Source organism: Gobio gobio, assembly GCF_949357685.1.
Source record: "Gobio gobio genome assembly, chromosome: 5".
NCBI lineage: Eukaryota > Metazoa > Chordata > Actinopteri > Cypriniformes > Gobionidae > Gobio > Gobio gobio.
The window spans coordinates 17,074,062-17,086,802 of NC_137101.1; the positions used below are offsets into that span (position 1 = coordinate 17,074,062).

Sequence of the window (12,741 nt, forward strand, 5' to 3'; positions counted from 1 at the left end):
ACGTAGAAACGGTCTGTGTTCTCCCAGGTGCTAGAAACAGTCCTCCAAAAAATGGCCAGCACACAGTCGAATATTTGGGTTGTACTGTTCTGGAACAGTGTTGTAACTAAAACTGGATGATTGGATTGGATGGATGGATGGATGTGCATCCCTCAGAAAAAAAAACAATATACAATCTGCTTGTGGATATCAAGTTGAAGTGTAGCCCCCATAATTAGCTGAAGGACACAGCAGAAATAGAGCTTCCATATATGACAGTCTGACTCATGATAAACCCATAATATTGAGTTAGACTCATAAACCAGCAATTTGTTACTCAAGCATGCTTCATTATTGGTTTCACTCACAACTGCTGACGACTTTGTGTGTATTATACTGTATTGCAATGGTAGGGATTGAATTAGAATGGATTGTTTCTCTGGACTGCTGGGATCCATATTTGTGTTTGTTTCAGCTACAGCTGGTAAAAATCTAGATGTGGTCTAAAGTCAGTTAAAATATGAAATAGAGTGTCCTACTGCTGTGGTCAGACTTTCAAAGAGCGAACGCTGAAATGAAACCAGCACCAACAAAATCACAGGAAAACATTCCTACACACACAATGCCTCGAGCCGCCTCCTCCTCCTTGCATTGTTTAGATTTACCTATTGTTCCCAATGACGCTTTCCCAATTCTCTCTCTCTCTCACTCTCACACACACACACAAACCTTCCTTCCAGCCGTGAATTACAGCACATCTCACCCTCATCCCAAAAATGATTCATTTTTCTATTACAGAGATGACTGTGTGAAATGAGCTATGTAATCAATACCATACGTTTGTAAACAGCTCCAGTTCTCCAGGGAACCTCTTTTTTTTACTTCATGCTCAAATAATCTGTGCCCTGTCAGAACCAATGGAGGGGCCCCTCGTCTTACAATGTGTTTACAAGGGCAATTTAGCTGCCTGCAAATAAAATTACCTTACCCTGGTATGTGTACACACTGGTATTCCTTTTGGATAAGCAAATAATGGAAAGAAGACGTAAAGTTTATCAATAAAGGCATTCCTTCACTTTTCTATGTGCAGCTCTTTGTTGTCTCTATGAAGTCATTTTGTGTGTATGCATGAGAGTTTGATGGATGTGAATATAATACGTGGAATAAGGTCCCAACATGAACTTCTGGAATCAAACTATTTTTATAATTTATAGTTATTTTAATATATTGCCATTCCTAGATTCTGTAAAAAAAAATAAATAAATAAAAACAGTAAAATAAAATAAAAATATTGAAAATAAGTAGTTTTGTCATATAACAGAAACACCAGAAATGTTGTCTTTGAGATTGGGGGTGGTGGAGTCAAAAAGGTTTAGAACCACTGATGTAGGGTACTATGAAGTTGCAACTGCAGAAATGTATTTATTGACAACTCTTAATTATTTTTTTTTATCTTATCGTCCAATACTGTAGTGAAATCTCGTACCTGTTTGGTTTCTCTGAGAAGTATGATTTAGGGGTGGCTATATTTTTAATGCAGTGTTAAATAAAGCCAATATCCTACCAAAAAGACGTTGCTCTCTGTGCCAGGATGAGAATCAGTGCCAAGTTAAATTCACAAATAAATTACTTCCTGTGAGGCAACATTATTTAAAGAGCATAGTGAAAGGCGAATTATTCTAAGGCTTTGTTCAGACAGGCAGTAGAAATTTTGGCATAGTTGACTCAAATCTGTTTAGTTGTTTGTAGACTGGACAGCAAAAAAACAATATGAAATGTTCTTCCTTTAGTGCAAATAGTAGAGCATTGTGCTAGTAAATAAAGCAACGTCCAAACACATAAATGGAAACGGAATCCAGTTAAATCGAGTTTCCAAATACCACAATGTCATGTGATTAAAATGTCATATGCACAGCAGTTTCTATTAGCATAACACAGCTGTAAATAATTTCACTCATTTATATTTGGCAGTCACTGTGGTAAATGAGTGAGTAGTGTCGGTCCTAGCATATGGATGAATGTTTAAATACAACTATGCCTCTTGACGCTTATGCTGTCTCTCTTTCCACAATGACAGTTACACTCTTATGTCTTTTGGCACTTAAGTCATCTCTACAGCAACCAATGTTGATGGCCCGGATATTGACTACACTGTCTGAACAAACAAATCAGATTTCATCACTTCACTCTTAAAGATTTGGACATAAGAATTTATGTGCAGTGGGAACAAAGCCTAAGTGCTTTGCAGTTTTGTGTTTGGTCATTTACTCACATATATCTGGGCTTGTAGTCTTTCATCTTCAGCGGTGACTCTTTCTCTCAGGATGGCCTTCTGGATGCTCTCCTCTGCACTGGCTTTCTCTAATGCAAGGATTCGGCTCACCTCGTCCTTCACCAGGGATTGAGCTTCAGCATGGGCCTGTGCATGAGCCTGGGACCTTTCCTTTTCCAGGCTAAATGTAAAGCAGCACAGAACACAGAAAACATCAGATGCGGGTCTACATCGCTGCAATTTAAATGGCTTCTATTTAAAAATCAAACAGTCTGTTTTATAACATATCCTACATTTTAGGAATATCAATAGTACTGGTACCTCAATACAGTCAAAACTTTGATTATTCTTTGATTGTGCGAACGATTGCAAAACTAATCTTCCTGAAACCAAAGGTTAGGTAGCTGCTTTCGAATACCGATTGAATGCACCTCTTTATCAAAATGTTAATTTTGGTGAGGTATTAATTAAGAAACAATTGATTATGCCTTAACCCTCTGGGCCTCCTCTTCAGTCAAATATTTTTTTTTTGCGTCATCGGAATGGGATGATATTCTGTGACTTTTATCGCATTAGCTATGTGAACACACACAATCATGGAACTGATTCAGATATGTTAAAGTTCGGGGGGGGGGGGATGTCAAAATGACTGGGAAAAGTCAATGGGAAACACAACAAAAATACGAAAAATCTGAGACTCTATTGGTGGTACAAACTACAAATCAGCCACTGTGCAGAAAAAAAGTGCACAGCAATGAAGGGGTGACCCTAAAATGTCAAGAGTGCAAAATAGACACCAACCCCCACACACTTTTTATTATATTATATTATATTATATTATATTATATTATATTATATTATATTATATTATATTATATTATATTATATTATATTATATTATATTATATATTATATTATATTATATTATGTTATATTATATTATGTTTATTATATTATGTTTATTATATTATATTAATTATATTATATTATATTATATTATATTATATTATATACTTGAACAACTAACACATTTTGAAATAAAATCAATACTTCAGCCACAATGCAGTAAAAAAAACTAACAGCAAGGAAGGTTACACAAGAGTACAAAACATACACACCCACTCAAACTCAAACACACACACAGAACACAATACTATACACACACAAATGAACTGTTGTGGCTGTAACAATATGGTAAAATTGAGCCAAAAGACTAAAATAAGAGGTTGAAATCAGGTCAGACCCAGATATAGCATACCTGCTCATTTTTGTTACATTTTAATTAAATTTTGATGTTATGTATAACAATTTCCTCCTGTGTTCAGGTTTGACTGTAGTAAAATTAATGCAAAAACTGACACTTCAAATCAACATTTCAAACAAAACAAATCTAAACCTTGACAAAAAGTAGTCTTTAAAAATGTCTAAGCATAAATCCCAATCCCCAACTTAAAAAAATAAGTATTTATGTCTAAAAAAAAACTAGAGAATTTATAAGCCACTTTATATAGAACTACTAATCTACCTTCAAAAATTGGATTTTAAATACCTTGTCTCCATTTGAACATGGAATACTGCTTTAATTGAAAAAAAAAAAAAAAAAAAACATTAGAAAGAATTGTGTATTATAAAAAATAAATAAAAAAAGAGCTAAACATTTTTATAAATATTGCATGGTGTCATAAAATCCCCTTAAAATTCAAAATAATAAAAAATATTTTTGAACAAAAATATATGATATTGTTTTTCCTGGGAAAAAGTTACATTTGAAGGCTTCAGTCACTTATGAACGCAAAGGAGCCAAGTGTGACCCCTAAACGAAGAGGACCAGAGGGTTAAGAGGCAGGTCAAAACAAACAAACCACCCAAAAAAGTAAAATATTGGCTCATTAAGCTTGTAGTGTAAATGCTGCCTAATAGACCTGCCACTGTCTATTTTGCTGCTGATAACAAATTATACAACAATATAGACAACAAAAAAGGAAAAGCACTCAATGTTCTTGGCTGGATCATTTTAAGAGCTTTAATAAGCCTTCTACAATCAAAAATAAACAACATTAGCCCTGAAAAAGAAAAAACGTACAGCTAATTTGAATTACAGGACTCAAAGCACTGAATCGCTATTAATGCATTATATCTAATAATCATGCACTGAAGACTATGCCAGTAATTTAATTAAGAAAAAAAATTGAAGACTGCATGCCATTGTTTCACTTTAATTAGTTAACATTTATATTAATATTTAAGTTTTTAAATAAATTAGGGAGTTCGCATTGCACATTGGTATGATTCATTTCTATAGATGAAACTTTTTGAGTGAAAAACATTGAAAACAATTTCTTAAAAATCTCAATAATAATATTATTGAGTTCTGCACATAGAAAATGCTTCTATTCACAGCTTGGGATGAATGTGGTGAAAAAAAAAGAAAAAAAACAGCCTCAAGGAGGAAAAGCGCTCATAAATCAAGTGAGAGTTTGAATATGTTGCCTCATTTGAAGTTGTTTAATAGGTATGTGGCGGTAATGAATCTTTGATGTTTTTGAGATAATCCTGCGGAGCTTATTTGGAATTTTGAGCTGGAATGTTGAGAGACTTTATGAGCTGTCACCCGGTTCTCACAGTTGCCTAGCAACCTCAGCTGCACCATCAAGCAAGGAGGTTTGATTTGTAAAGTAAACTCAGGCAAGATACAAACTGTAATCTGTGATGCTGTGTTTTCAATCAAATAGCAGCCATGTAAAAAAAAAAAAAAAAAAGAAACCGAAGAAGCCAAGAAGGGCAATAAGGGAGTGCATAATTGCAATGTTACCGAAACAAACACAAACAAGCATGTGAGATTTCTAAAGATGTGCTCAAAGTTCCACAAAAGTTCGAGAAATATGAAAAAACTAAGATACTGAGGGAACACAATGGGTTAGTCTTCAACAACAAGAAAAAAGGAGCACTTCCATAAAAAAAGCTACTTATCTATGCTCATCAAAATGACATTTAAAAAAAAATCCTGTGGAAAAAAAATCTTCATGCAAATGAGCCCCGCCTCCACTCACTCGCTCAACTTTACACACAGCATAATATACATCATATACATAATTCACCCGCTATATTGCGAAATGTACGATTTTTCATATCAACAGAAAAAATATACTGGAATAACCTAGCCTGACGTCGTCATTCTCAGATTCTAGTCAGAATAAGAGTCTGATACTGCTCCATTTGGCTGTGATTATGGGGCGCATTTCAACCGAACCAGGAAAGAGCTCAATTGAATAGACCTACAACCAATCAGCAACGGAGTAAGTGATGTACGTAGAAAAACGCATAGTTGTCAACAGAACTCAACTGCACGCTGGAAGTAGTAGAAGAGGAAGACGAGAGTAAATATTCTTTGCCGGTGTTGTAAAAAGAATTTAAGGATACACGGAGTACTTACCAACACCATCATCATTTTTGAGAGAAATAGTAAAGGTGAATGAATATACGAACAAGTTCAAGCGCTCTTTGGTGACGTGGATGGTTACGTTACTGTTGATCATCTGTCCATCATCGTATAAAGCCAGCCCTGACAAGTTGATTGGTCCGAAGAGCTCTGGTTCGAGCATAGTTGCTGCACAACGGATCAAGTCAAGACCGAACTTGTTGTGGGCGAGGCTAAGTTCGACTGGCATCCAGGCTAGGAATAACCTGGCTTCTCTTGAGACTCTTCAGAGCGGTCATAGTTAATGATATCCGAAAGCCCGCCCCCCTCATGACGTGATTGGTTACAAAGTAGTTTGTAACGTAAGAAACACAGTGTTTTTGAGACTGTCTTTGGTTCACAGCAGTTTTTAAGAAGAAAATACCCAGCAATGGTGTTGACTTATGAATTTGCACATGGTCTGTCTGAAAGCATATTAAAAACACCACATAGACATAAAAAGAACATTAAACATTTGATTTACCACAGGGGGACTTTAAACAAATTATGTATTTTGGTAACACTTTACAATAAGGTTCATTAGTTAACATTAGTTACCTACAGTAGTTAACATGAACTAATAATGAACTGCACTTATAAAGCATTTATTTATCTTTGTTAATGTTAATTTCAACATTTACTAATGCATTATTAAAATCTTGTTAACATTAGTAAATGCACTGTGAACTAACATGAACAAACCATAAACAGCTGTATTTTTATTAACAAATGGTAACAAAGATAAACTAATGCTGAACAGAGGTGTTGTTCATGGTTAGTTCAGGTTAATTAATGCATTAACTAATGTTAACTAGTAGTGTTACCACAATTTTTTATGTCATTGAAGTTGGTGGGGGTGCCCAACCTTATGAAAACATTAATTATATTATTTTTGTATAAGCTGTGTAATTCTTTCAGCCGGTAAAAAAAGAAAGAATATTTACTCATAATACTGCCAGGTTGTAAAGGACTTGGAACCCTAGGGAGCACTATATTCATGGGATATGCCTGGGGCCAACAGCAAATTATGATTTATTAATATTTACTAGTTTTGCATGCACAATTTTATTTGCAACCGAACAAGAATAAATAAAGACAAAAAGAAAACGTTGTGTCACTGTGTGTGTGAACACACACATCATTGAGCATTTTGTTCTCCTGAGAAAAGTGTGAGCGACTCCAGCCATGTCCAGTCTCAGTCTACTGAACTGAACACATATCAGCACAACACATCCATCATTACTTCCCTCTCTGGTATTGTGTGTGTTTACGCCATCTTCCAGGACTAAAAATAGGCCAAAAGCGTCAAGTGAGCACAATGGTGTCGCTTGCAGGGCAAAAACACAGGCCACTCAAATCCAATTACGTTCATCTAAAAAAAAAAAAAGAAAAACAACTAATATGCTGCAATTATGACACCTATGTGCACAAAAGTGCACTGCAAAACGACACCACAATTTTCTTTTCTACTCTATGATTAATGCAGGTAAAATAGGTGAGGACCTGTAAGCCATTAAAGGCCATGCTATATCAACACTATATCTTTAGAAATAAGCAAATGAATATTTCATGACCAGATGAGAATACCATATTGATGAGGTCGCGTTCGGCTAAAATAAAGGAGTTGTACCATCCTTTGATTGGAACGACTTGAAGAAACCACTTTCAAGCTTTCGAATATCACTTCCAATGAAAAGAGACCATGACCTTAAAATCAAATAACGGCAAACCAAAAAGTTTCTAAATAATTCAAGCTATATTTCAGGAACCTATCTCACTCTCTCCATTGCTATAAATAAACTATGCTTTGATAATGTCAGCCAGACAGTACCTGAACTATTCGGCTATTCTTCAGAGTCCTGCGGTTATCCATGCTCAAACCCCTCGATTCTTAGCGGTTTGAATATCAAGCGCTGTACAGAAATGCTGTTTGCTTAGAGACCGGCTTTTGTACGTAAGGGACCGCTATAATTTACCACCCTTTAAAGCCGCACACCTCTGTACACCTGCAGAAGCTGATCTCACTTCCCCTCCGCTATCCCACCCATCTGTTGGCTCTCTCCTGCAATTTAAATCAACGTGTATTCCAGACAAACCGGATTCTTACACGCCTGTACTAAAGTTATAGAACGTTTCCCTCTGCGACAGCATTTAAAGGAGCCATGCATTATTAATGAGGCAAAATAATGTGCAAGAATGTAGGGTTTGAATATTTCATGAGACCCCCCCTACTTCGCTTGCTGCTGGTCGTGTGGCTGTTCCTTTACAGCTCTCACTTTGGTGGGGGGGGGGGGGTGTTCCCTTAGGAAAACTCTAAGAGACTGATTCTGTAATTGTCAAATAATGAATAAACGCAAAGCTGCGCGCCTGTTGCTTTAATAACATAATTTGTCTTGGGCAGTAGTGGAGCTTTCGTTGCGCACTCTGATGGATTCAGTGCAGGAACTTTTTTTTGGTGAAATTACAATTTTTGTTAGATCATTTTCAACCGCTATGAAAAGCCAATATTCATCCTGAAGTTGGAGGAGAAAAGAGACGAATAAATAAAGCAAACGGTGATTAAGTCACACAGTGACATGGATGAAATGAAAACAAACACACAGGCACCCAGCATGCCTCTGGGCAGAGGGAACATACGCCTGCATTTCAGCTGTGAAATGATAGTGAGTGTGCAAGCGCTGCAGGGAGGATTGTGACAATGAGTGAATTGTCACATAACATGTGGTTCTGTATCCTCATGCATGCACTGATGCATTTATTAATATGCATACTGATGGGATAGCTCAGGCAAAAATGAAGCTCACATTCAAGTTAGGCTTCTTTCTTCTGTGATATCCGTTTCATGTCTATCCTTGAATCAGTCGAGCTTGATATAGGATTTAGAAAGTAATTTGTAATAAGTAATTAAAATCTTTTTTGGAGAGAGTAATTTGTACGTTAATCTAATTACACTCTCAGAAAAAAGGGTACAAAAGCTGTCACTAGGGCAGTACCTTTTTAAAAGGTACACTTTTGTACCTAAAGGGTGCATATTGGTACCTTAAAGGTATATATTAATACCTAAAGTGTACATCTTAGTACCTAAAAAGAACAAAAGTGTACTTTTGAAAAAGGTACCACCCCAGTGACAGCTTTTGTACCTTTTTTTCTGAGTGTACCGAAGATATAATTAGTAACTAGTAATTAAATTTTTTTTTTAAGTAACTTACCCAACACTGAATGAGGGATATCAAGCTCCGCAATAACTAAAAAGCACCATAAAAGTAGTCTGTATGTATTTATATTTTATTACGACAGCTTTGCATGAGGAACAGACTGAAATTCACTTACAAAACATTCACTGATAATCTTGACATATGCACTTGCTGTCTTTGGTGTCTTTATGAGATAAGTAGCGATGTATGATTTGTTGATAAATAAGTATTTTTCAAGAATCACATCAGTTGGATTGATTTGTTCATAAATTGAATTGATCTGGTTCTCAAGTTCACCTCTCAACAGATCAAGCATCCAGCGTTAGTTCTGGCAGGCCACGTAGTCAAGCTCCGCTATCAGCTGATTGGGAAATTCTAACTCCGCCCCTTTCAGCTGATCCGATTCAGCTGATCCTATGCACTCAATTGGCTTCTCTCAAACAGGGCGCCTTACTTAAGCATAGCTTCACTTCAAGCTGCCTGCTTGGACGCTTCTGCTGCATGCTGCTTTGCAACCCACCTCCTCCCCAGCTCCTCCTTAAACTGCTTAACTTAATCATGTCATTCTGTTGTCATTGATGCATACTCTGTTCTAAATGGGGGATTTGCTCTGCCCTCCCAGTTTAAAATGGGAGGTTGTCCCCAGAATCTGCTGCTATTCCCTGTCTTGTCTTTTCATGCAGCTCATGAAAAGGATGGGGAATTTAGAACAGAGCCATACCGCCAAATGTAAATCTTTGCAAAATATGCAATAAAAAGTTGACTAAATGTTTGTCTATGGTGTCTTTTGACTTGAGTGGACCTGACAGAATTAACAGTAGTTCACTGGAGTTGAGATGGACTACTTTTGTGATACATTTATGGTGCTTCTGTAGCACAACAGTTCCGGACTTCTTCAGTTTCATTATTTTAAAAACAGAAGCCAAGACATTCTTCAAAAAATAAGGTTTGAAAACAAAAGACGTTTCTCAATACCAAGTACGAAAAGTTTGGACTTAGGAGAACAAACTCCCGAGGACGGGAGGACGCAAGTCCGGTAATTCTGCAAATGGAAAAGCAGAGTACTTGATAGCATCACTCAGCTCACTCTGGCTACTCGAGTTATCTCTGTATTTATATTTTAGACAAAAATAAAAACAAAATATAACACCAGTCTGCTATGCATACGCTTGACCAGAATCAAATACTTCCTAGCAAACTTTTAGTCATAATAGAGCAGGGTTTTTCCTGGGTCAAAAATGGTCTTCGGTGGTGGCTGACAGACATGGTCATCCATACACACACGCACGCACGCACAGTAAAAAAGTACCCTACCCACGTGATCTGCAAGTGCAATACTGACAATACATTTTAAATAAGTTCAAAGAAAGTTTGTAACTTTTGCTTATCTTATTTTGATCCCACATGAAAAAAAACTGTAGTATTTTATAGTAAAATTACTCTAGTAAATACTATAGTGTTTTTGAACCGTACTATAGTAAATATACTACAGTAAATTAACAAAGTGTAGTAAATACTATAATATACTATAGTATTTTTTCATGTGGGATACCTTGATGTTTGTTTTTGTTCCTCATTTTTACACTATTTACTGATAATTGTTTTGGTATATAATCATATCAATATTAAAAAGTAGTAATAAAAAAATGAACAAATAGCCTAATTTTCTGCCATATACAATTTCATAAAATGATCAGCTAGCTAACAACAACTTTGTTCTGGGTTCACCTCACTCCAGTCTAAACTAAGTGATTTATAGGCTATTTATTTTACTACACATTATGAACATAAATAAGCTAAAAGGCTGTGAAAAATTACAACTAACTCTTACACTTACTCTTGCTAAATTGGGTAAGCACACTTGTTCTCTTCAGATGTTCTGAGTAAACGATTCAACTGATTCGTTAGTTCAGTGTTGGACGGATCAGTTGTTCTAACCAGTTGTTGAAATGATTCGGTTCAAAGGAGTCATTAGGTGGCGAATCGGACATTAGCAGACGCGTTGTGTGTGAATCCCGTCTGTTAGAACATCGCGAAAGATTTGTCAACACACAGAAAACACTTCATAACCGGATAGGATTTGTTTCCCGTTTATTGAAAGTATGCTTTATGTCAGCTGGTCAGAGAATCAGTCAATGTTTTTTGAGCGCATTTCACATCCAGCGGTAATTAAAGGAAAACATCGTCTGATAGCGCCACGTGCAACATGGATTCGGTCTTCCGACCTTTTGATTTTGATTAACGTAATATGTGAAATATTAGAAAGCTAAGAATGCTTATTTTGAAGAGAGAGAGAGCGGGGGAGGAGCTCTCTGATCGTTCTCTCTGAGACTCGGTTACAAGCGCAGCATCTATTCTACATCATTCATAAATCACAATAACTCATCAAATAAAGCTTTGGCGGGACAAAAATTTGTTTTGGCGGCCGCCAAAAAATTTTCAATGTAGGAAAAACCCTGTAGAGTCAACTTGTATTGTTCCCGGGTGCAAGAAATAACGTTAAGGTAACGTTAAGTGGGTGTCCAGAGTAGGATCCAGCGGCTAAAGGCAAAGAATTGTAAATATGGAGAGAACACCACTATATAAAATCTGAAAAACCTCTCTGTTCGTAAAACAATGTTTACTCATTCTCTGTGTTACCTGGACCAAGAAACTCAGGTTTTTTGAGTCATCTGGCGGACTTTTGACAGCTCCAGGGCAAAAACTGAAAGAAATGACCATAATGCTGTTTAAAGAGTAGACAAAGTACGGTGCAATGTTCAGTGATAAACTGTACAGTTGTTAATCCTCTGTCGTTCCAACTGTTCATTGACGGGGATAAAAAAATGTGGAAGTACAATCTGTAGTTTTCACGAAAGCCCTGGTGCTGTCAAAAGTCCGCTGGACGATGCAAAAAACAAGAATTTCTCGGCCCTGGAAACAGAGAGCGAGTAAACAATGTTCATTTACATATACTACCGGCACTTTAAAGCAGCACTAGGTAACTTTTCAACCTTCATAATATATTTTCAAAACTCTTGTGATGATACATCGACTTACAATAGGTTGAATGACACGTCTGTCATAGCCTGACGGGGTCTGTATCGTTTTTAATCGTACTTTTAAACTTCGGGTTTCGGGTAGTAACCCGAGAACAAAAAGAACTACAAGATTCGACTGCTTTACGGCATATACGTCACTTCCACCACCATCCCCACTTCCTTAAATTCGGACGTGCGTGAAAAAAAATCGCTCGCAAATCATTTGTTTGCCGAATGTTATAGTCATGGCCGAAGCAGCACAGAAAAATAAGAAAGCAAAGGTTTTGTCTGAGGAAAGCAAAAAGAGAAAACGAGAAAGTGATCGGATTAAAGGCAGGACGAGGATCAGCATTGGGCAGCGTTTACTCTTTGGCGTGAGCTGAAGGAGGAGGGGCTTCATTCTTGCAAGTAAATACGTAATACATACAAAATCATATTTTAGGATACCTAACATGTCTGTGATATTGGTTTATTTGTCTTTCCTCAAGCTTTAATGCAAATCGATTTTTCGAATTTGCAGATTCATCTATGGTAGCTTGATATTATAATATTGACGATATATGGTTATTACCTACCACTCAAACATTGAATTGAAGTATCATATAGATTCTGTAAAACGGGAACCAATAGACTAGGCTACTATAATGACGCTGGCTTGTAAACGTGAGCATCGCGATCATTTGGCGTTTGAAAAAAATAAAACCCATGAAATTGTATTCATATGACATGCTGAAACATATGCCACTGTACCTGGGATGAAGACATTTCACACGTGACGCAAGCAGAACACGCATGTGAACTCCTGCAGTGTTCAGGGCT

At 36.6% G+C, this 12,741-nt stretch overlaps 1 protein-coding gene across 4 annotated transcripts in view; it reads right to left on the reverse strand.

Annotated features, from left to right (window-relative positions):
• The window catches only part of chchd3a (coiled-coil-helix-coiled-coil-helix domain containing 3a), an 88,190-nt gene that overhangs the window by 51,883 nt on the left and 23,566 nt on the right, over window positions 1–12,741 (reverse strand). For all 4 annotated transcript variants that reach the window (XM_079817590.1, XM_079817589.1, XM_079817588.1 and 1 more), the window contains one exon: window positions 2,252–2,432. In XM_079817590.1, the coding sequence (XP_079673716.1) occupies window positions 2,252–2,432 (181 nt within the window). The remainder of the gene's footprint in view (window positions 1–2,251; window positions 2,433–12,741) is intronic.